Source organism: Colobus angolensis, unplaced genomic scaffold, assembly GCF_000951035.1.
Source record: "Colobus angolensis palliatus isolate OR3802 unplaced genomic scaffold, Cang.pa_1.0 Scaffold48, whole genome shotgun sequence".
Classification (NCBI taxonomy): domain Eukaryota; kingdom Metazoa; phylum Chordata; class Mammalia; order Primates; family Cercopithecidae; genus Colobus; species Colobus angolensis.
The window spans coordinates 4,790,315-4,813,437 of record NW_012118265.1 but is presented as its reverse complement, the minus strand read 5'-3'; the positions used below and the strand labels follow the sequence as shown (position 1 = coordinate 4,813,437).

General features: G+C 39.7%; 2 protein-coding genes across 2 annotated transcripts in view; one reads left to right on the top strand and one right to left on the bottom strand.

Annotated features, from left to right (window-relative positions):
* The window catches only part of MED12L (mediator complex subunit 12-like), a 353,697-nt gene that overhangs the window by 119,815 nt on the left and 210,759 nt on the right, over positions 1–23,123 (bottom strand). The gene's annotated exons all lie outside the window — the stretch shown is intronic.
* GPR87 (G protein-coupled receptor 87) lies at positions 193–22,983 on the top strand. Its single transcript, XM_011958962.1, has 3 exons — positions 193–547; positions 16,820–16,951; positions 21,875–22,983. The coding sequence occupies exons 2-3, from the start codon at positions 16,918–16,920 to the stop codon at positions 22,915–22,917; spliced, it is 1,077 nt and encodes a 358-aa protein (XP_011814352.1). The 5' UTR covers positions 193–547; positions 16,820–16,917; the 3' UTR covers positions 22,918–22,983.

Genomic DNA, 23,123 nt, shown 5'->3' with positions numbered 1-23,123 from the left:
GCATATTCTTATTCCTTTTAATCCAAAATGTAATTGGCAGGAAGACTGCAAATACATGTTTTCTAGATAGCAATAGGAAGCTGGGAAAAAAAAAAAAAAAAGACCTAAAAATTGGATCTGATGAAGTTAGTAGGCCCCAACCTGAGACTTCATCCCCCACTCCTTAAGCAGACTTCTGGCAGTCTAAGCTCCAGCCCTCTGTGTTTCCTTCAGGTGAATCACCATCTGATTCCTGCAGGTTCAGGAAATACTCTTCCCCAGTCGACAAATCTCACCTACTCTTAGTTATGAGTCATTTACATTAGCAAGAGAGCAAGTTGTTCCAGTAGTTGCCGGGCAGGAGAGGGTGCCCCAAAGGACAATCTCTAAAGGGGTAGGGGAGATACCTACCTTGTCTGGTAGCGGAGATGTTTAGTTTTTATGCTTTACCAGAAAATCCACTTCCCTGCTGACCTTAGTTTCAAAGCTTATTCTTAGAGACAAGAAGCCTGTTTCAACTTGAAGACACCGTATGAGGTGAATGGACAGCCAGCCACCACAATGAAAGGTAAACAAAAAATTTTTAATTTTCTTAAAAGCCGTGGTTGATAAGACACAGCAATGATTAAAAACTGTAATTATACTTCTGCTTAGCTCTGAGGTTTGAAGAAAAAGTAGAAATTAGAATGCTGACAATAAGATATGAGGCACCACTGTGAGCCATGAAGCTTCAACTGTTTCCAGCTCGGGCAGGCAGAAATATAAACTACATATTGTGCCTTCAAAAGTCGAAACAATGTTTTGGCAATCGCTCCTATTCAGTACATTTTTTTTTAACCACATTTACTTTATTAGATGAGTAAAAGCCAAAGTGTCTTATAATTGTTTCCCAGGACCCAAAACTTAAAATTTGTTTCATAATCGTTTATCTGTTTTTTTGTTTTTAAAGACAGACAAAAAAAGATTTTTCTCTTCCCAATTGTCTCATTTTGATAAAAGAATCTCAGTCTTTTCATTGTACCACAAAGAACAGGGTAATCCTCATTCTGATCCCTGGAGAAATCGTGTTAAAACATGTCAGGAAAGGCACTGAGAAAACTGCCCAGTGACTGACAAACAGGTTAGGAACAGCTTACTTTTGTTCCACATTCAAACTGTTCGGGAAGTTTTCACTGCAGTGAGGAAAACAAGAAGCAAGCATGGAGATCTCACTTCTTTTAAATTTTAATAAGGAGACTTTTAAAAGATAGATGAGCCTAAAGTAGAGTGACTTTTTGATTTCTTATTTTAAGATTTATCTGCTATAGAATTTTATATCACATTCTCAAGTTGAATCTGCTTTTATGTTAGGTATATTAACATTTTTAACAAGATATTTCTTTCACAATTGTTCTCCAATTTACTAGCAATATGAACAGCAATAAATCTGGTTCTATATTACTTTATACTGGGGGAAAAAAGCCAGACACCCTGTTGATATTTATTATTTCTGCCAATTGAGATTAACTGTCTCCATGAAGTTAGGGATCAAAGAGGCATATTTTCTTAATCCTTCAGCAACGTCTCATCCTCAGACTCTTGTTTCTGACATCTACTTGAAAAATGTTGCAGGTATACGTGGGTTAAGGACAACCGCCTAGAAGAGCAGATGGATGGCTGAATTTCCTATTTAAGGATATAGCCTACAAAAAGAAAGTATCCCACCAGAAAATCTTTATTTCATGAAGACACTGTGAAAATGCCCTAACCAGAGATAACATGCTAAGAGGATTTACTTCATTTAGAGATGTGGGTGGGAAAAGGAAGACTAAGTTAAAAGGAATGTTCTTATTTAGAGTTGTGCTGTTTGTGCTCTTCAGAGTCTGCCTGCTTTTCTTCCTTAATATCTTGGCATTTGACTCTCTTTAAGAACAACAACAAAAAAAAATATTTCATGCTTAGCTCTTTACTCTGAGAAAATGCCACAGAAAGTTAAGATAGAGGAGATACAGTGGTCATTAGTTCTTTGTATGCTTCTGAAATAAGAAAAGTCAGAAAAACCCATTAAAATCCCTCAAAGCCCAATAAAGGGTAAGGTTGTGAAGACAGGACAGAAGTGAGGTGAGATCTAGGTAAAGTCACCTCCCTAGAAGTATCCCCCAGTCTCCAGGGTAGATGTTCTCTACGCAGGCATGAGGCAGTAGTTTGGGTTTAAAGTAGAAAGCCCAGGACTCATAGCAAAATGACCTGGGTTTAAGGGCTGATTGTAAAAAATATTATCAGTGTGACTTAGGCAAGTCTCTGAATTCCCCAGGAGCTCACTTCCCTTCCTCACAGGTAAAATGAAGGGATTAGATCAGATGGTCATCAGAGGCCCTTTGCATCTCTAGATTCCCACGATCCAGGTGATATGCTGAGATGCTGGGGTTGGTAATGAAAGAACCTAAGGCTTGGACCAAGTACACAGGAATGCTTGAGAGGAAACGCGGTAGAGCCACAAATTAGGTCCTTCCCAATTCTGCCCCTAGCCAGCTACATGATGTTAATCAAATCGCGACTTCTCTAGGTCTCAGATTCTTCCTCTGCAAAATTAAGATGAATGTACTATTTGCTCTTCCTACCTGGCTGAAAGTTTTACATTAATACAAGTATTAATACAAGGACCAGCTGCAGTTCTTATACTTTTAACTATCTACAGGAGGGCGGCAAGAGCAGACGCAAATGTGATGTGACCCTGTTGTTAAAAACTAGATCAGATGTACCCACCTCTCAGACCTTCTGCTTCAGGCCAATGGTGAAAGACAGGCTGTATCTGACCTTAGAAAGAGTATTAAATCCTCTACCTCCTTATATAGCAAACACAGGCAGACTAGAATATTTGTTCTCTATCCTATACCTAATTAACATATTTTGTTTCATTAATATTCTTATTGGCCAAACATAAAAAAAGTACACTAAAATACACTTAAGGGAGAGCACTTATTAAGTTTCATTTAGTATAAGTCATGACATTAAGTCATTCATATCAATGATTCCTATGGTTTCTCTTAAACAGTAATTTCTAATGATTTCCATCATTTTAAAAGAAGAACTCCTTAAATGACCTTTTCTAATGTACTAGATAGGATCTGTATGGCACACACTGTCCTTCTATCCTTAATAGTAACACAGCAATAATTAGCATACACTGATAGCTTTATATGTGACAAGACTACTACATATTTTATCAGGCCTTTTTTTTTTTTTTTTTTTTTTTTTTTTTTTTGAGATGGAGTCTCGCTGTGTCGCCCAGGCTGGAGTGCAGTGGTGCGATCTTGGCTCACTGCAACCTCCGCCTCCTGGGTTGAAGCGATTCTCCTGCCTCAGCCTCCCAAGTAGCTGGGATTATAGGCACCCGCCACCACACTCAGCTAATTTTTGTATTTTTAGTAGAGACGGGGTTTCACTATGTTGGCCAGGATGGTCTCAATCTCTTCACCTCGTGATCTGCCCACCTTGGCCTCCCAGAAAGTACTGGGATTACAGGCGTGAGCCACCACACCTGGCCTCATCATGCTATTTTTTTTTTTTTTTTTTAACTCAGACAACCTTAAGGTGTAAATTGCTATTATCCACTTAAACAGCTGAGCAAGCTGAGGCTTAACAAGCATACCAGTAGGGAGCAGAGCTCTGACCTTGAACCACTGCCTACAGTCAACCATGCTCTATTTGCTGTTACCTGTTTTTGTGGGTAGTTACATATGTAAAATGATTTAGACTTATTGTATATTTACTGTACACTAGTATCATGGTATAGACTACAGTAGATAAATGGCCATCTTGGGTGCATGATTCCCTGCAATCAAGTTGGAGCTATTTTAACTTGCTAGTTTTCCCAAAGGAGGCATCAGATGCTAACCAGCTCATGAATATCAAATTTTTGTGTAGGCAGTAGCAGAGTGGTAGTTAGGGGCACAGCACTGAGATGGACTTAGGTTCTGTTCAAATGCAGGCTCTGCCCCTCATTAGTGGTCTTAATGAGGGCAAGCTCTAGCACTCTAGCATCAGACAGCACGTATCTGCTCAAAGAACAAATAATGTGTGCAAATAGCCCAAGTATACTGTATTCTAAGTAGTCTCTCTAAGCCTCAGGTTTTTTCCATCTGAAAAATTAGAGCACTAATTCTTACTATCCACTCAAGTACCATGTCAATACTGACTTATTACTACATGTCAAGTTTGAATAAAATGTCTATGCTGTGGTAATACTTCATTCAAAACAATCTTATGAGGACTGTTTTACAGAAGAAGAAAAAGGCACAGAGGGGCTGGGTAACCTGCCCAAGTAAATGGCAAATCTGTAATGTGAATCCAAAGTCCTTTTAATAAATTAAAATATAGATAGGTAATTTAGAACACTCCTAGGCACACAATAATACTAGCCAGCATTTGGGGAGCTCTTTTACTACTGTTGTATGTAGCAAGATAGACACTCAGACTTCTCAAGCTCCCAGAGAAGGGTTTTGCCCTGTAGCCTAAGAGGCGCTCGGGTCAAAGATATTACTGGCTCTTGACCACCAGAGCAACTCTCTGGAGGACACAGAACAAAGTGAAACTTTGTTTTCCAAGTCCTTGAGTCTAGAAGGTACCCTTTACTGACTATATCAAGATTCAGAATGTCTCCGAAGCCGAGGCCAGTATAGCAAAAGGGCAGCAGAAACAAAATGATCTGAAGTCTGTATACTAAAGGAGCTTATGATCTAGTTGAATAAAGAAAAATGTTAACAGAATACTTGGGCTGTTTGCACATATTAGAGTACTAAGCTCTGTGGCTCTCAGGCTGAGGACTGAAAAGAGAGATCCAAGAAAACAATGCATATATATCTGTTGCCTCTAGACTGTAGGCATTTGAGGATTTGTTACACTCTTTTGGGGGTGGGTGACCTACCTGTCCAAACTTGTTCCTCCTCAGACCTGCTAGGCCCCAAAATTATAAATAAAACTGAAAATAAATCACTGGGCCTTTCAAAACTTTTTTAGATAAACTGGCTCCAAGACAAATTTAGAAAAACTGCAAAATTAGCTGTTTTTGTTGTTGTTGTTTTTGAGACAGAGTCTCGCTTTGTCACCCAGGCTGAAGTGCAGTGGTGCAATCTTGGCTCACTGCAAGCTCCGCCTCCCAGGTTCAAGCTATTCTCCTGCCTCAGCTACTGAGTAGCTGGGATTACAGGTGCCCGCCACCAGGCCTGGCTAATTTTTGTATTTTTAGTAGAGACAGGGTTTCACCATGTTGGTCAGGCTGGTCTCGAACTCCTGACCTCGTGATCTGCCCACCTCAGCCTCCCAAAGTGCTGGGATTACAGGTATGAGCCACCACACCCGGCCTAAAACTAATGTTTACTAGATGTATTTATACAGAAAACAGTGCTACATATCATGATGAAGCAGAATGTGGCTTACAGTAATATGCAATCCTTAAATAATCACAGCTACAACTGTATTCTAGTTGTCTCACCCAAGCATGTTAAAAATCTAAAAAATGAAAACTTTGAGAGGATAATGGCTTGCATTAGGTCAAAATGGTATATGCCTATATTATATATAGCAAAACAAATTAATAGAAGAATAGTAAATGCCAATTAAAAAGTAATTACTATATCAATGTGTCAGCATATGCCATGATGGCTGCTGGAAAAATAAAACTATATATCTGTTAAACATCAATATTACCTTTACCCTCAAACATTCATTCTAATTTCATAATGTAAACAACAGGATACACACACACACACACAGTTTTAAATATATATAATTTTAAAAACTATTCACTCTGTGCCTAGAGCTAACAGTACAATACTTCAAGTATTATCTCTACTTTTCATCCTAAGACCCAGAAATGCTCATATGTACCCAATCCTTCACAAAAGTCATGCTGGATCTTACTATGGTCTTTTTACATCCAGTTTACAGTCTATATGAAATTGCAAATAAGACAGGCACTAAACAACTGGCCAGTGTGGAACTCAGTTTGAGGGCTCAAAGTTGCAGGCACCTGAAATATAAATGCCATGGTACACTACTTCTTGCTCTGATGGCTTCCCCATCCTGGAAGATGCTCCCAGCAAAATAACTGTCTCACAGCCAGGGTGGCAAAGCCAAACATCTCTACCCTTAAAGTTTTTCCCCAACCCAGTGCTTATCTGAAGATGGTACATTTCCCATGCAGCCTCCCTTTCCTCTTCTGTCAATTACAACCTGATTAACTTCATGCCAACTAAGTTCTCCTTCCAATGTATTCATATAATTATTTTATTTATTTATAATCTTTCTGGTTCCAACAACAACAACAAAAATGAGGTGTTCTACGGAGATGCTTAATATGAAGTTAATTCAGATGAACTTTAAATTTAAACAAATGAAGCCTGGGAAAATGAATGGTGGGAAATTAAAAACCATATGAGAAATTAGTTCACCAAATGCATTCATCCCTGTCTGATAGTGTTGGGCCTTAAGGTAGATCTCAACTCCAACAGGAAAACAAGAAGGCATAACGATTTGGTGTTGATAAATTCATAGCTGGCCTACAGAACACCACTCTTATCATGTAGAGTAGAAATAACTTTCTCCCATGAGTCTTAACATAAAGAACCAATGTTGTGTTGAACACCCAAAGAGTAGGCACAGTGAAAAGGGTTGAATGCTTGAAGACACCAACTCAAAGCTTAATCCAGGCATAGCCATTTTACAGAGGCAGGATAAGACAATGTAATGGGGCCCAGGCATGTGGCTCACTTTAAATATTTTCATCTTACTGCTGTTTCTCCATAATCACTCTAAGGAAATCTTTCTGCCTCCTTCTCACCAGTGTACTTAATTCTAATTACAAAAATTTCACAAGTGTTAGACATACTAGTTGTCTTTTATTAGCATACTGGTACTGCTGTTTCTTCTTATACCTGGCTGATTTTCCTCACTGATACAACCGGTGGGGCTGCTGCTGGCATTTGAATTTGCAGCCCTCCACTTTAGCTCCCCCGACTTTATAGTGAGCTGTTCAAAAACCTCAGCAGGTCCAGCATTTGATTAGCCTCCTAATGGTTTGATCAGACCTTCTTCCTGATCTTCAGTCATGCCTTACAGAGGACAACTGCCAATTCCTACTCTTGTCAACACCCTCCCTGGGCTGGTACCCTTTCACTTCAGAAGGCAGAAAAAAAATTGTTAAAAATAAAAAACAGAAAACTTACATATGCCTTCCAAAATGAAATTAAGTCAGACAGCAGGCCAAATTCCATGATTGCCTAATAGTAAGTCAAAGGTGTTTTTGAACTCTGACTCTCTGCCTGCAGGTACTCTGCTAGACCCTGGAGATAAAAGGATGCAAGGACACTCTGGTAGTCAGGCAAACAACAAAAATAGAATACAACAGCTGGAGGTATGGGATACCATAGGGGCTGAGGAGCACTTATGTGGCACATGGGGATAACATGGAAGGCTTTGAGAAGAGGAGGCAGATGGGTTAGATTTGAAGGCAGTATGGGTAGCTTGCCTAATAGACAAGGGGGAGAAGGGATTTTCAGGATAAAATGCAAGGTAAGAAGGGTCTGGTGCAGGAGCTATATAGTGGGCAGGTATACAGGTCAGGTCAGGAGGTCCTCATCACCTGCAGAGGAGCCTAAGTTATGTCCTGTACAAGACAGTAAGCCAGTGAAGACTGCGACAGAAGAGGACATCAAGCAAAGAAATGTGAATAGCAGGAAAATGCATGTGGCAAATATTAAGATAATACAAATAACCTAATACAAATAGGTTACTATTTCTCCTAGTTGAGGAAGTTACTGCATCTATAAATCAAGCCAGAGAAAATTATTTTAATTCAAATATTCTTATTAGTTTAAGAGACATTGTTTAAAAAATAATGCCAGAAGTTGATAAATTCACTGAAGTAGGAATTACTTTGAAGAAATGGGGTGTGTGTGTGTGTGTGTGTGTGTGTGTGTGTGTGTGTATTTCATGAAATGAGTTATATGTGATCCCAGATCCTTTTACTACGTATGGGTGAGGGTGAGTTATTTATCTGTATTCATGAGAAGAGAAAAATGAGAGTGAGCATTTGATGCTGATTAAGAAATGTGAAATATCCACTTATGTTAAAGACTTCACTTGAGAATTTGAAAATTGTCAGTGAAGACAAGTGATGAAACTGAAAGAAAAATGCTCTCTTAAGTAACTGTCTTACTCCATTAACTTAAACAGCATTAAGATTTGGTTAAGCTGTGATTAGAAGAATTAGGGTAGCTAACCTGACAACAGTTCTAATGGGAAAGGCCTGGAGAATACCCGCACCACATCCCACAGCCCAGAAAACTATAATGATGACTGTATTAAAATATCAAGGTAACACCACCACAACCACCATAAAGAAAATTATAACTCTTAAGTAGAATGCTTAAGCCACAGGATGCTATTCCGAAACAAGGAACAGCATCTACGTGAACTTGTGAAAAGCATTCTGCATCTTTTAATAGGCTAGTAAACGGTAATCAAACAACTACAGACTTTACCTGGAGTCTTGAATTCTAAGAATATTTTTTAAGGGCCAGAAATCACTTGTATTTAGCTTAGAACATATTCATTTAAAACCATTATGCTGGCTACTGGGAATGAGGCCCCTAACCTGACTAGCCTCTTACATAAATGATCTAGAAGTTACCTATGTGGAAATTATACTTTGCTTAAACAGAAAATAAAAATACGTGTTTCAACTCAGTAAGTTGTAAAATTTGAGTAAAATTCTTATTACTCATAATAACTACATAGTAATGTGATACAGATCTCCTGATCTGACTCACAATAGCCACATAATAATGTGAGTAGTAGGAATTTTACTCAAATTTTACAACTTACTGCATTAAAAGGTGTATTTTTACTTTCTGTTTAAGAAAAGCATTTACCGTTTAAGCAAAGTATATTTGCCATGAATTACACCTTTATATTACTATAGCCTTACAATATAAAACTGACTTAACATATGTTCTCTTACCAGATTCACACAGCACCCTTGGGAAGTACATCAGGCATTTAATATTCTCCCTGTTTCATAGATGAGGAGGCTCAAGCTCTTTGAAGTACAATGCTTTACAGGGTCACAGAGTCAAAGATTGAGTCAAAAACGTAACAGCTGCCTACTGAATCCAGGTCTAGGATATTTTGCACTGGTGAGGGAATCTCAGCCTAGAACACTTCACCAGGGAAGCTACTTCTGACACTCCACAAGGCCAGCAAAGCAACACTACAGAGGCAGCCTGTTCTGGGGTCATGAAACCTAGAGCTCATTTCCTGGTTTTGCCTCTCACCATCTGTGTGGTATTGGACAGGTTGTTGAATCTTGCTCATTTTCCTCACTCGTACAAAAAGAATAGTCAGGTTTGAGGTTAAGGTTATAAAGAACCATTAGACACAAATCTTGTCTTCAGGGAGTTTACAATCCACTTTACATCAATCCCCCATTCCCTCTCCACCCACCCACCCACACACACACACACACACACACACACACACCCCAAGGTACCTGAGGTCATCTAAAAAAAATGTTAAGTCTAAATTGTTAACCAAAATAGGCCTACTTGTAAGCTGTATGTACCAGCAAAACTGAGAGGAGAACACCAGTGTAGCACCTGAAAAACCTGAACGAAGGGCTGCTGTGCTTTGCATTCCAACACGTTTGGGAGACTAACTCCATGCATGCATTAATGAATTGTGCTATGAATACAGTGACCTAATTCCATTACAATAAGAGGTACCTCATAACCAGTGAGGTAACCTGCCTCTTTCCCCAGGCCTTCAGCAGAGCTATAATCTTAGCGCTGTTGAAAAACACACATAAATTTACAAACACACATACACATAAACTCAGGCTTAAACTGAGAAAGATTCTTAGATTATAGGTGATTCCAAAATAGAAGAGATCCTGTATCTTTCAACATAAACTTTCTATCAGATGGCTTTTGTGAAGACCCTCTCTTTACCACAAAAATGCCAGAACTACATCAATATCTCTATATAATCAATCAGTTCAGTATAGCTTTTCAGAAGTAAAGTGCCAAAATAAACCTTCAGATCTCAAATTCTTACAATTTCAGATGTGAGTTTTTAGAGGGAAAACTGGAGAGTGGAGGACAAACAGGAAAGGTATTGATATTACAACTCTTGTCATTTGAGAACCACCACTACCAACACTAAATCAAAAATCAATCATGAGCAACTGCATTTAGGGAGCCAGCATTTAACTGACATTTATACTTCAAGATCCTGACCAGAGGGCAATAACAAGAGAGATGAAGCCCAGGGAGAGTTAAAAGCACTGCTATGGCATGGCAGGGCACACCGGCCCACTCTTCCTGCTAAGGGAGTTTCCCCCAGCATGGTACAAATGACTCCCCACCCATGCCAAGATCCAATCCAGTGAACTGCAACAGCAGGCTGGCTCTGTGGGGACCACAAGGCTGGGTGTCCAAAGTAGCTGTTCAGTAGTCCTGGATGTTATCCTCCCATAGCCCCTCTGTGGAGAGAGCAAAGGTTTGGGCATCCAACACAACTGGGGTCAAGTCCCTACTCCACTACTCAGAAGCTTTTCCTTAACATCAGAAACCTCAGTTTTTCCCCACCAAAAGCAGTTTTATAACACAATCAGTAGGGTTTTCACTGAAAGGCCCCAGTAGGGGGGTGGGCACAGAGAAAAGCTCCACTGTGACTATTCACACATTCTCAGGTGTGAACTAAACAACATGACCGCCTGTCACTACTTTTTCTGGGTTGCTAAAAGGTATAAGAAAAACCATTTGAAAAGAAATGGTACGTGATGGTCAGTAACACAAGATAAATCAGGCGTTTGCAGGGAGGAGAGACATAGAAGAAGAGGAAGATATATTTATAATCAAAGTAGAACAATTGGGGATCTACAGAGGTTAAGTATCGCCACATAAGATTCAATGATACATGGAATAATGGTTGCAAACTCAAGTGACTGTAGGACCCAGCAGGTAATGTTCCCGAAAGAGGCGGCCTAGGGATGTCAACCAGCATGCTGTAAGCTGGAGAACTGGAGAGAGCTCACTTCCCCATCAGGAAGGAGCAACTAATACTGCTGGATTGTTCATGCTGGATGTTGGCAAATCTTTTCATCTTTCGAGATGGGATCCAAATCTGGATTCTTATTTGAAATTTCCTGATGTTTTCAACATTGTTCAGGCCAAATAAAACTAGACCTCTACTTTGGAAGATTAGCAGGTCCTTCACAAGCTTGATGGAGAAAACAAACTCCTATCTCTGCCCAATACTGCCCCCTCCCACTTCCTGTCCTCTAAAATAACCCCCCAGAATCATTCTTCACTTTTACTCCACAACAGTATAATAGAACTGCAATTTCAGTTTCTATTGGATTTGATATGAATCCCAGCTCTACCCATTACTCACTGTGAGTCAGGGCAAGTTAATTAAACTGTCTGAATCTCGTATCTTGCTACCTGGCGGGGGTGGAAATATATCCAGGTCCTAGGGTTGCTCTGAAGATTGCTTAAGGTATCAACCACCAAGTTTGGGGTCCCAAAGCAAGCAGAAACTGAGAATGTGTTAATCCTTTTCCACTACCCTCATTTTAAAAGTAGCTTACAACCAACAACAAAGAAACACGGTTAGTAAAATAGCCAAAGGAAAATACCAATGGGTGGCTGGAAAAAAAACAGGTCTCTAAGCAGCGATACCATCTAACCTCAGGAATGACTGTGAAACCTGGGCCTACCACAAACATCACATTCTTGTGTGGTTTCATCAGCTCTCAGCTGAAGGAACAGTAGGTGGCAGGGCAGGATTCCCGCCCAGGATTCAAGTCCTGGAACCAAGCCCTTTACTACCACTGAAGTAATCTTCCTTGCAACACCCTGCAAGTGCTGGGACATGCAGACAATGCAGAGCCACTGTAGTAAAAGCACACAGGGAGCCCTGAAGCTGAGGCGCTGATCGTTCAGAAAGACAGCAGGCAGGTGAGGCTCTGAGACAATTTAAAGGAAAGGGCAAGCTCTTGGAGCAAAGGTATCAGTCAAATGACTCCTGAGAGGGCAGCTGAGGCCACCAACCACACAGCCATCTCAGCATAAACAAGGTGCAAGGATTCACCCCCCTCAACCCCTTGTCCAACCTATGAAGCACTAAATAAATTCAACTGTGTACCTATGATACACAGCAGGAACTAAAACGACTTCAGCTCCACCCTGCACAAGTACACAAGCTGCTTTGTAAAGGTTCATCATTTTAACCCCGCAGTCATCCTATAATGGACGAGTCATCATACCCATTTTATACAGGCAGAAATGGAGGGTCAGAAGCTAAAAGCAACAGAGCCCAGGCTGTAATCCAGAGAATCAGAGAATCAAATCCTCGCTCTATGCACTCCACCATGGTGCCACCATACTTGGTTAGAGGTCAAGGCAGGATTTTTTTTTTAATTTTTTTTTTAAATCCAAGCTGTAAAAAGAATTTTTTTTTGAGACTGAGTCTCGCTCTGTTGCCCAGGCCAAGTGCAGTGGCGCGACCTCGGCTTACTGCAAGGTCTCCCAGGTTCAAGCGATTCTCCTGCCTCAGCCTCCCAAATAGTTGGGACCACAGGTGTACACCACCATGCCCAGCTAATTTTTGTATTTTTAGTAGAGATGGGTTTTCACCATGTTGGCCACGCTGGTCTCGAACTCCTGACCTCAGGTGATCCACCCGCCTCGGCCTCCCAAAATGCTGGGATTACAGGCGTGAGCCACCGCGCCCAGACAGAACATTTTTAAATGCCAGACATTAAATGATATGCTTAAGAAAACTCTCCATTAATCCTTTATCTCCACCTCCCACCTTCTCTGTCTCCTTCCCGTCACAGGCATGTTCTTTCTTTGAAAGAGTTTTCTGAGATTACTGCCTCCACTTCCTCACCTAACAAACATCACTCAACCCTCTGTCATTAGGCTTCTGTCCTCAAAACACCCTGGGCCCCCCAGCAGATGGAGCACTGGCAAAGATGAACAATGACCTTTTCGTTGCTGAATCCCATCCAATGGCACTTTGCTGTCCTATGTCACCTGACTTTCCCCACAGGATAAAACTAGTCACAATTCCTCATTTCTTAAACTCTCTTTTTGGTTCACATGACATTATTCCTTTTTGGTAATCCTCCCAACTCTCTGGCCTCTCCTTCAGGCACTCCCCTCACCCTAAGACTGCTCCATTAAAAAGTCTACATTAGCTCTTTGCTATTCTCACTCCACTGTGTGGTTTTGGGTTTTTTGTTGTTTGTTTGGAGACACAGTCTCACCCTGTCATCCAGCCTGCAGTGCAGTGGTGTGATCTCAGCTCACTGCAACCTCTGCCTCCTGGGTTCAAGCGATTCTCCTACCTCAGTCTCCCCAGTAACAGCGATTACAGGTGCATGCCACGTCACCCGGCTAATTTTTGTATTTTTTAGTAGAAATAGGGTTTCACCATGTTGGCCAGGCTTGTCTCAAACTCCTGACCTCAGGTAATCTACCCACCTCACAAAGTGCTGGGATTACAGGCATGAGCCATCATGCATGGCCGACTGTGCAGTTTCATCTTGGACAATCTCATCCATTCCCGCAGCTTCTTCTATCACCTATTTTATGTTGGCCTTAGATAGACATCACCAGCCAGGTGTACTTCTCCAAGCTCCAGACCTGTCTCTTTAATCATCTAGTAGACACCTCCACATGCATACTACACAGGCATCATGAAATCAACCAATCCAAAACTAAACTACACCCATCCCAATACGTGCTTGTCCTTTCATGGGTCCTACATCAGCAAAAGAGACTAAAATCTATAGTCAAATACCTGCGAGGCCTCCAACACTCTTCTAACCCTTTTCACTAGCATCATTCAGCCACAAATTCTTTAAGATGCCTCATATTTGTCATATATCTCCATCTCTACATGCTGTCACCAGTTCCTCAGCAGACTATTATACCTTATCTTTGGCTACACTCAGCATTTCCATGTGCTCCTTTCTGATTGGACCTTGGGCAAACCTGCCACAACCTGGGCATCATAGTTGTCATGGAACCTCTGTAATCCTTGCTTCCCCTCAGTTTGAGTACACCTCTGTATCTTCACAGCATCCGACACCTCTCATTCGATATTGAAATGGTCTGTTTACTTCTGGATTCTCAATAGACTCTAAACTTGAGGACAGAAATGTACCTTTCTCATCTTTATAAACTCCAGGGCCTGAAATATGAGCAGACTCCTAGTAAATGACCTTATGAAAGAGATCAGGCTATGGGTGGTACTGAAGAAGTAGTCAAGATTTCCAAGGTAGGGAAAGAGGGGAGAAAGGAGGCCATTCACAGGGCAGGAATGGATATGAAGAAAAGTAGGGAACTAAACTCAGGCATATCACCTGAGAGTCTGCAGTTTGGTTAAACCAGAGAGTTCCAATAAGAGGAACATGATCTTGAATTTAATTTAGGCAAAGATTAATGGAAATAACAGAAGTAGAAACTGGCATTTATAAAGCACTTAATTTATAAATGTATATTCAATTTAACCTCAAGAAGGAGGGATGCTAGATACTATAGAGTAGGTATTATTGTTCCCATTATTCAAAAGATTATGGGGCAAGCAGATATCCCCAAAGTCTATCGTGACCTCTGAGTTACCAGAATTTAGCATGTTCTGACTTTCACATTCCATGATCTTTAACACTACAAAAATAACTCCTTATCTTTAGTTAGTAATTATAATTCAAGAATTGCCTTACCATACCAATAACACAGGATTAAGGAGCAAAAGAATAAGATCTCTCATCCTCTCCACTCCTGCCTCCAACCCCAGCAGACACTAATCAACTTTCTGCCTCTACAGATTTGCCTTTTCTGGACATTTCACCTAAAGACATGTACTCTTTCTCACGCAAAACGTTTTCGAGGTTCATCTATACAATAGCTGTATTTCAATTCTTTTTACTGGGTAATATTCCATCCTTTGCCTATACCACAATTGACTCATCTACTCTCCAGTCAGCACGTGGCTTCTTTCTGCTTTTAACCATCATGAATAATGCTGTTATAAACAATTGCATACAAGTCATTGCATGGACATATGTTTTCATTTCTCGTAGCTAGATACCTAGAGGTAGAACTACTGGGTCATATGACACATTTGGTTTTAACTTTTTAAGAAACTGCCAAGCTTTTTCCAGAGTGGCTGTACCGCTTTGATTTCTTATCAGCAGTGTACGAAGGGTCCTGTTTTCCCCACCCTCAGCAACACTTGTTACTGTCTGTCCTTTTCAGATCCAGCCATTCTGGTAGACGCAAGATGGTATAGCACTGTGGTTCTCATTTGAATTTCCCTACTGACTAATGATGTTCAGTGTCCTTCCATGCACTCTTGGTGAAATGTCTAGACAAATCTTTTGACCTTTTTTAAACTGGGTTGTGTTCTCCTTATTAAGAAGCTGTAAAAGTTCTTTGCATATTCTAAATACAAATCCTTTATCAGAAATGTAACATGCAAATATTTTCTCCCAGTCTCCTCTCTCTATGTCCTCCTTATTGGCCAACTGTCTGCTCTCTCTCTCTCACTGCAACTGTCAGTGAGGAAGGTTACAGGAAGCCATCTGAAGAGGACAACCATACAATTGAGAACAGAGAAACATAAAACTAAAAACATGTTTATCAGGTAATTTCCTTGAAATGTTTCCATGAGAAACTGGATTCAAGCTTTTTAAGGTTACTGAAATCCAAAGATCATTATTACAAAGTCTAGAAAATTAACAGCTTCAGTCATTCTCCCCAGTAAACTTTAATAAATAAAAAGAAAGTAGAGTTTTACCTCTTTGACTTACATTACAAAACAATGTGATGCTGGAACCCAAAAAGGAGGGATTCTAAGAACCTTAATCATTGCCTATGCTGCATTAACCAAAAAACACCTTCTGAATGCTGCTGTGTACCACATACTGGAGCTGTTCAAGGTGAGGTGTGGATGGATTGTCTAAACTCTCAAAAGAGTGGATTCTAGGTGGAGACAATCATCGAAAAATTAAAAACCATTTTTTCTATCTACTACCAAATCAAGTACCTTAGCTACATGTGATATTTGCAAACAGAAGAGAAGGACACACACAGGAACATAAAAAGAAATAGTAAGTGCCTCTCCACTTACTGCAAACTCCTACATATACTGCTGCCTCCCATGTGCCCTTTCCCTGCTATCTCAGCACATATGCAGGGACAAAAGTAACTGCTCACATCAGCTCCAGGTTTGCTTTGTGCTTGAATAGAATGAGGTTACTTGGGGTCTCTCTAAGCAACATCAGTGATGGGACATGAAAGTCCCATATGGTTTTATTTCATGAGAAAGCGTGTGACTTCCCCTTACAGTAAACTGTCCCATAAGCACATTCTACTTCAGCTGCACTTTCCAGAACAGTTCCCAGGAATTCTGCTTTCTACGGTCAATACGTGATGGAAGCCAGAGAATAGGGAACAGATCCAGCTGCAGAGGAAGGGGTGGGGGAAAATCATGTTTGATAGTATCCAACATCGCACGCACATATGGTCTCAGCTAACCTTTATTAAGATGTCGTGAAGAATGCAAAGCTCAGAAAAGTTAAGGTATGTCGCCAAAGTCACCCACAAGACATAACTCCCAGCAGGGAATTATGAAAGAGGGCAACTCTTGTGTGGCCCAGGTGTTCATCTCCAAAGAGCACATGCTTTCTGAATCGTGGAGGCAATCACTTTAACTGAAAAGACCAAAATGTTATATTTTCAAATTCCTTCCCAACTAATTCTTTCCTCATTTTTCTTTTTCTCCCCAGAAATCAAACCAGGAATAACCTATGGTGAACCCACGCCTCAATTGTCCCCAAGTGTTTCCTGACACGCATCTTTGCTTACAGTGCATCACAACTGAAGAATGGGGCTCAACTTGACACTTGCAAAATTACCAAGTAAGCCGTCGGAAGAGATGTAAAGAAAATCTTACTTTATCAATGACTATTATTTTCACTGTTTGGGAATCTGGGGAGTTTAACGGTCAGAGAACCAACTAACAAAATAAACCAGCATTTAGTTCTGTGTTTCCTTATGTATAAAACAGTAAGCATGCAGGATAGTATCACTGAGACAAATTTAGCTTACTATCATTGTGTTTTAAACTTTGTTTCACCTAGACATCATCTCTAAAATGACAAGCAGGATTAAATTAATAATATTTATGGAAGATTTTAAACACAAACTAGAATCACATATTACTTTCCAGATTTAATAGTTTAAACCAAGGTTCATGAGGTTCCCCAAGAGGCCAGAGATAACACTGACCTAGTTTACGGGGTAACTATTTAGAAAATGATCATACCTAAATACAAAAAATTAGCCAGGTGTGGTGGTGCATGTCTGTAGTCCCTGCTACTCGGGAGGTTGACGCACTAGAATCGCTTGAACCCAGCAGGCAGAGGTTGCAGTGAGCCAAGATCGCACCACTGCATTCCAGCCTGGGTGACAGAGCAAGACTCTGTATCAGAAAAAAAAAAAAGAAAGAAAGAAAGAAAGAAGGAAAAAAAGAAAATGATCATACCTAGGCAGCTGTGCCATGATAGTGACACCCTATAATTTTAATGACTTTTATTATCTCATTCCCACCTGGCAGGTAGAGCAGTGACATATGTTGATACTTTCACATTTTGTGCCAAGTGACACATCCCAGTGAACAATGATGCAGCTTCACCAAAGGCAAAAGTGGCAGATTCTTCCCTACTCTGTCATTCATAATGTGACTCTATGAACAAGACAAATGGTAATTAAGCTTTATGTTATAGAATGCACACCAAGTACTAGACACTGTACTCGAAATGTCTGCAAAGCATTTAACTCTCAGAAGATCCAGCAAGACGGCTATGTATTCCATTTTACAGTTATGAAGAGGCTAAACCAGCATCGTCAAATAGAACTTTCTGCATTGATGAAAATTCCCTATATCTGCACTGGCCAATCCAGTAGCCAGATGTGGTTACCGGGAAACCTGAACATAGCAGTATGATTGAGGAAATTAATTTTTTAAATTATGCTTAATTTAAATTTAAAATTTTAAACCCACATGTAGTTTGTGCTACATCTAGCTACAAAGCCCATGCATTCCCCAACACACATACTCAGTCCTGCACACACACACACGCACAAACCTATTCCCCCTGCAAAGACAGCCACAGTTCCCTTACATCCCAAACAAATACCACCCTCACATGTGGCACAAAATAATTTACTATGGAACTAGTAAATTGAGTTCTTATGTCACTGAATTTGTTAATTTAAAAGGAAATGGAATGAGAGTCAGAGAGAATACCAAAGGAAGCTTTACTCTCAATTATCGCGGTGTCAAGCCCTGCACTATACAATCCAGGGAATACCACCCTAGTAAACAAGAAGGGATGGTGAAATCATGTTTGATAATATCCAACACTGCATGCACATATTGTGAGAAAACAGTCTTTACACTGTAAAACAGCTTCTAATTTTTCTTAATTGAGTCACCAAGCTATTATCAATTAAAGATGTTCCCCAACTTGGCCAAGTTCTTTACTGCCAGGGAAGAACAACATGATAAAACTGCCTGGGTGAAGAAAGTCATTCACTTTTAGTGGTCAATGTTACTGAGTGAAAACATCATATAGAGAAATGCTTCTGAGTACACCCATAAGTTTTGGAAACATTTAAGGTAATGACAGAGAATAAATGATGGGCATTAGCTGGCAAAAAAGAATATGATATAGACTTAATTCTAAAAAACAAATTGATCACACGAAACTCTCAGAGTTAAGTTTTGAGCCTTCCAGAGCATCCAGATGAGTAATGGCTCATCTGCTTCTTACAAACCATTTTTTGTCTCTACTACTATATTGTTTCAGCAAATAACCCATAACAGGCTTTAACCATAATTTGTTTAATCTGTGTTGCCTAAATGTGAAATTTGTGAATGAAGTAATAACCAGGCCTAGACCTATCCCATTGAATTAAGAAGTCCTATAGTCCAAAATGTTAATCCTACTCATAAACTAAGAAAGCAAATACCGTGAGGTTACACAGTCAACAAGTTCAACACCAGACTGTCGCGAAGCCACAGAACAGTTCAATACCCACTGTGGAAAGAGGTCAATCCTACTTGATCTTTTTAATTTATAAATATATATATGTGTTTATATATATAAATATGTTGATATAAATATATAGAGATATTATATATGTATGTACACACACACAACCTTTTTTGACATTCTGATTGGAGACTATCTTTAATAATAACCATAATTGTTAGGCAAATCATCAAAATCATCATTTAATAAGAACGTGTTCATATAATTAAACTTCAAAATATTATAATGATAAATGGAACTGACAGGCAATCCCTAGGCAACACTGTGAAGCAGGGGTTCTTGCACTCCACAATAGGTATGCATAGCAGATCCCCAGGGTACCAACACAGCAGTTGAAATATTCCCTGCCAAGTATGCTGTAGCTCGTGAACTATTATATTTGTATTCAAAATTATTTTGAAAAGCAATTCATCAGTAACTGTTACAAGGCACAGCCAGTACTTCAGGAGATGACATGGCTGCTCCTTTTCAGGCTGTGTCCCTCAGCTGGACCCTTTATTCTGATTTAAACTCACATGTCCTCTCTATTTCCCTAAGGGTTCTATCCCGGGTTAGATGAAAGTGACTGCTAATCATTTAATTGGGTAAATTAATTCAAGTAGACAACTCAGTTAAAGCCACACATTTTAAGAAGCTCCTAATGTCACTGATACTGATTTGGATCTTATGATACAAAAACAGCCAAGACTACATTAAATCAAAATAGGCTTAAATGATACTATACAAGGAAATATTACAAACTGGCAGCAGTAATATAGATGGCTGCTGAATCAGGAATTTTAACTTGTAAAGCTTAGTAATACCATGGATCTCATAACAGGCTAGTCCAGATATAAATTACTAGCCTGTGTAAGGATAGTCAGGCCAGGGAAACTAGTTTTTAAAAACACTCACAGTAAGGAATAAAAGGGAAAGAATTAGGAAGAGGACAAGGTTACTTAAGAACAGCCTGCACTTAGATGTCAAGCAGTAATTTAGGAATCTGTTTTTGGATTTTAAATCATCAAAACTTTCCTGTTTCTCTCCTAAAAGAAGGGAACCAAAACAGATACTAAACTGCCTGTGTGCAGGGCAGTGAGGGCTTAAATTTATGGCATTATCTCAATAACAAAACCATTCCAAAACATAATTATAACTATAGTAAATATTATTAATTAGAGGGAAGTAAAAATTCAGAAGTGACCTTCCTTCTAATCTTACCTCCAAAAGGTGAATTTATAAATTAATTTCATTAGTTCAGGTTCCCCCCAAAAAATGTGTTTAAATGACCAAGAGATTTATTGGGGAAAATGGCTACCAGGGAAAATGGGGCAAGCAGAAGGCTGGCACAACCTTCCAATCACTTGTGGGAGAAAGAAGGAAGGAAGATTGAGTAGGAACAGTGCAGTTTGAAGAAAGTTCAAAGAAAAGGTTTGAAGACTGGTAAGTACTCCTCCAGCCAAAGTCTTTTATCAGAGAAACCCTCCTCTTACAAAAACAGGTCTGTCTTGGTATCCCTGCCATGCTCAGTTACAGGCCCAGAGCAGTCCATGGGAAGCATGGCAGCCGCAAGAATGTGGTGGTGGATCCCCAGCAGGAGCTGGCTGTCCATCATGCTCCCCATAGTAGGAGACATGAGAGGCCCATGTCCATGGCTACCACATAAGTCAAATGCTCATGACCCATTTCACTGATTATATGATGCAGTGATATGGTATAGGTCTTTAACAACGGAAACTAAAAATTCCAAAAAAGCAAAAGGTTTAAAAATTCCCACAATAAATGCAATAGGTGTAACCTAGTCTTGTAAACAAAAAAAATGTATACCAGGTTGCAATTACTTTTAACAAGTTGTCCTCCTTGGCAATAAACTGTAAGATTGCAAAACTTAATAAGAATGAGAAAACGAATACAGCATTTATCACTGGACTACACAAAAATGTATTTTTGGATATTCTTGACTATACAAATGCATTTTAATGAAGAATTAACTAGATGATGTGTAAGTATTTGTAATAATCAGAGGTAACTTTACACCAGCCTACAACTTAAATTCTAAGGTAAAAACAGATTTCAGAGAATCAGCAAGTCAGATCTACATCTATCCAGGACTTTTTTCATACATTCACTTTAGAAGACAGTAGATTTTCTTTTTATTTACAAAAAATGCCAAGACACTTTCTTTCTATTCCTATCAATGGTCCCTAAAAGATCTTAAGTACTATAAGAAAGTCATAGGCAAAAAATTCAAACTGACCCACTAGTTTTACACCTTCTTAATTCTTAATAATTAAACAGCTGAAAACTGAGGCAGGGGAGGGGAAGAGGTACTCAAAGAGGGTGCCAAAGACTACAAACCATGTGTTGGCTATTGTTATTTTCTTGTTATAGAAAATTTCAATTTTCTCTCCACGTTTTGTTGATATTTGTAATGATATCAAACATGGAAGTAAGAATCGGGATAACTTACATTGGTATGTTTATTTTCAAAAGGCTGGCATAGGAGATCAGAAATGGGACTTTTTACTCCACGGTCCTGATATGAGGGAGGCAGGGTAGTGAGAGAAGGTCACTAATTCTTTGACCACTCAAAACATTAACAATGTGCTACCTTTACTCTTTAAATCATTGATGACATCTTTAAGTTCACCTGAAATAACAAAAAGTTGGGTCTGTAAGGGAACCTAGTGGCCGGTGGGCATGATTGCCAAGCACTGAAGTCCCATCTCCCCACTTCTCCTACAGATAACGAGCTGCACGGCCAAGAGAGTCATAATTCGGGCAACAGGAGTGACGGACCAGGAAAAAACAGCACCCTTCACAATGAATTTGACACGATTGTCTTGCCGGTGCTTTATCTCATTATATTTGTGGCAAGCATCTTGCTGAATGGTTTAGCAGTGTGGATCTTCTTCCACATTAGGAATAAAACCAGCTTCATATTCTATCTCAAAAACATAGTGGTTGCAGACCTCATAATGACGCTGACATTTCCATTTCGAATAGTCCATGATGCAGGATTTGGACCTTGGTACTTCAAGTTTATTCTCTGCAGATACACTTCAGTTTTGTTTTATGCAAACATGTATACTTCCATCGTGTTCCTTGGGCTGATAAGCATTGATCGCTATCTGAAGGTAGTCAAGCCATTTGGGGACTCTCGGATGTATAGCATAACATTTACGAAGGTTTTATCTGTTTGTGTTTGGGTGATCATGGCTGTTTTGTCTTTGCCAAACATCATCCTAACAAACGGTCAACCAACAGAGGACAATATCCATGACTGCCTGAAACTTAAAAGTCCTCTGGGGGTCAAATGGCATATGGCAGTCACCTACGTGAACAGCTGCTTGTTTGTGGCTGTGCTGGTGATTCTGATCGGATGTTACATAGCCATATCCAGGTACATCCACAAATCCAGCAGGCAATTCATAAGTCAGTCAAGCCGAAAGCGAAAACACAACCAGAGCATTAGGGTTGTTGTGGCTGTGTTTTTTACCTGCTTTCTACCATATCACTTGTGCAGAATTCCTTTTACTTTTAGTCACTTAGACAGGCTTTTAGATGAATCTGCACATAAAATCCTATATTACTGCAAAGAAATGACACTTTTCTTGTCTGCGTGTAATGTGTGCCTGGATCCAATAATTTACTTTTTCATGTGTAGGTCATTTTCAAGAAGGCTGTTCAAAAAATCAAATATCAGAACCAGGAGTGAAAGCATCAGATCATTGCAAAGTGTGAGAAGATCGGAAGTTCGCATATATTATGATTACACTGACGTGTAGGCCTTCTATTGTTTGTTGGAATCTGTATGTACAAAGTGTAAATAAATGTTTCTTTTCGTTATCCTTGCTTGAATCCATCAAAAATATGAATTCAAAGAACGAAAATGATATGACATGGGGTCATAATTTGAAACTAAGGAAAACATTAAGGCACAGCAAAGAGATAAACGAGAGGTAGCACATGGCTGAATGGCAGGGTTAATGGC

Excerpts from the sequence above, each read along its gene's own strand:
- GPR87 (XM_011958962.1), top strand. The coding sequence starts at position 16,918 with ATGGGGCTCAACTTGACACTTGCAAAATTACCAA. Across the intron at positions 16,952-21,874 it reads GACACTTGCAAAATTACCAA|ATAACGAGCTGCACGGCCAA; the intron begins GTAAGCCGTCGG and ends CTTCTCCTACAG.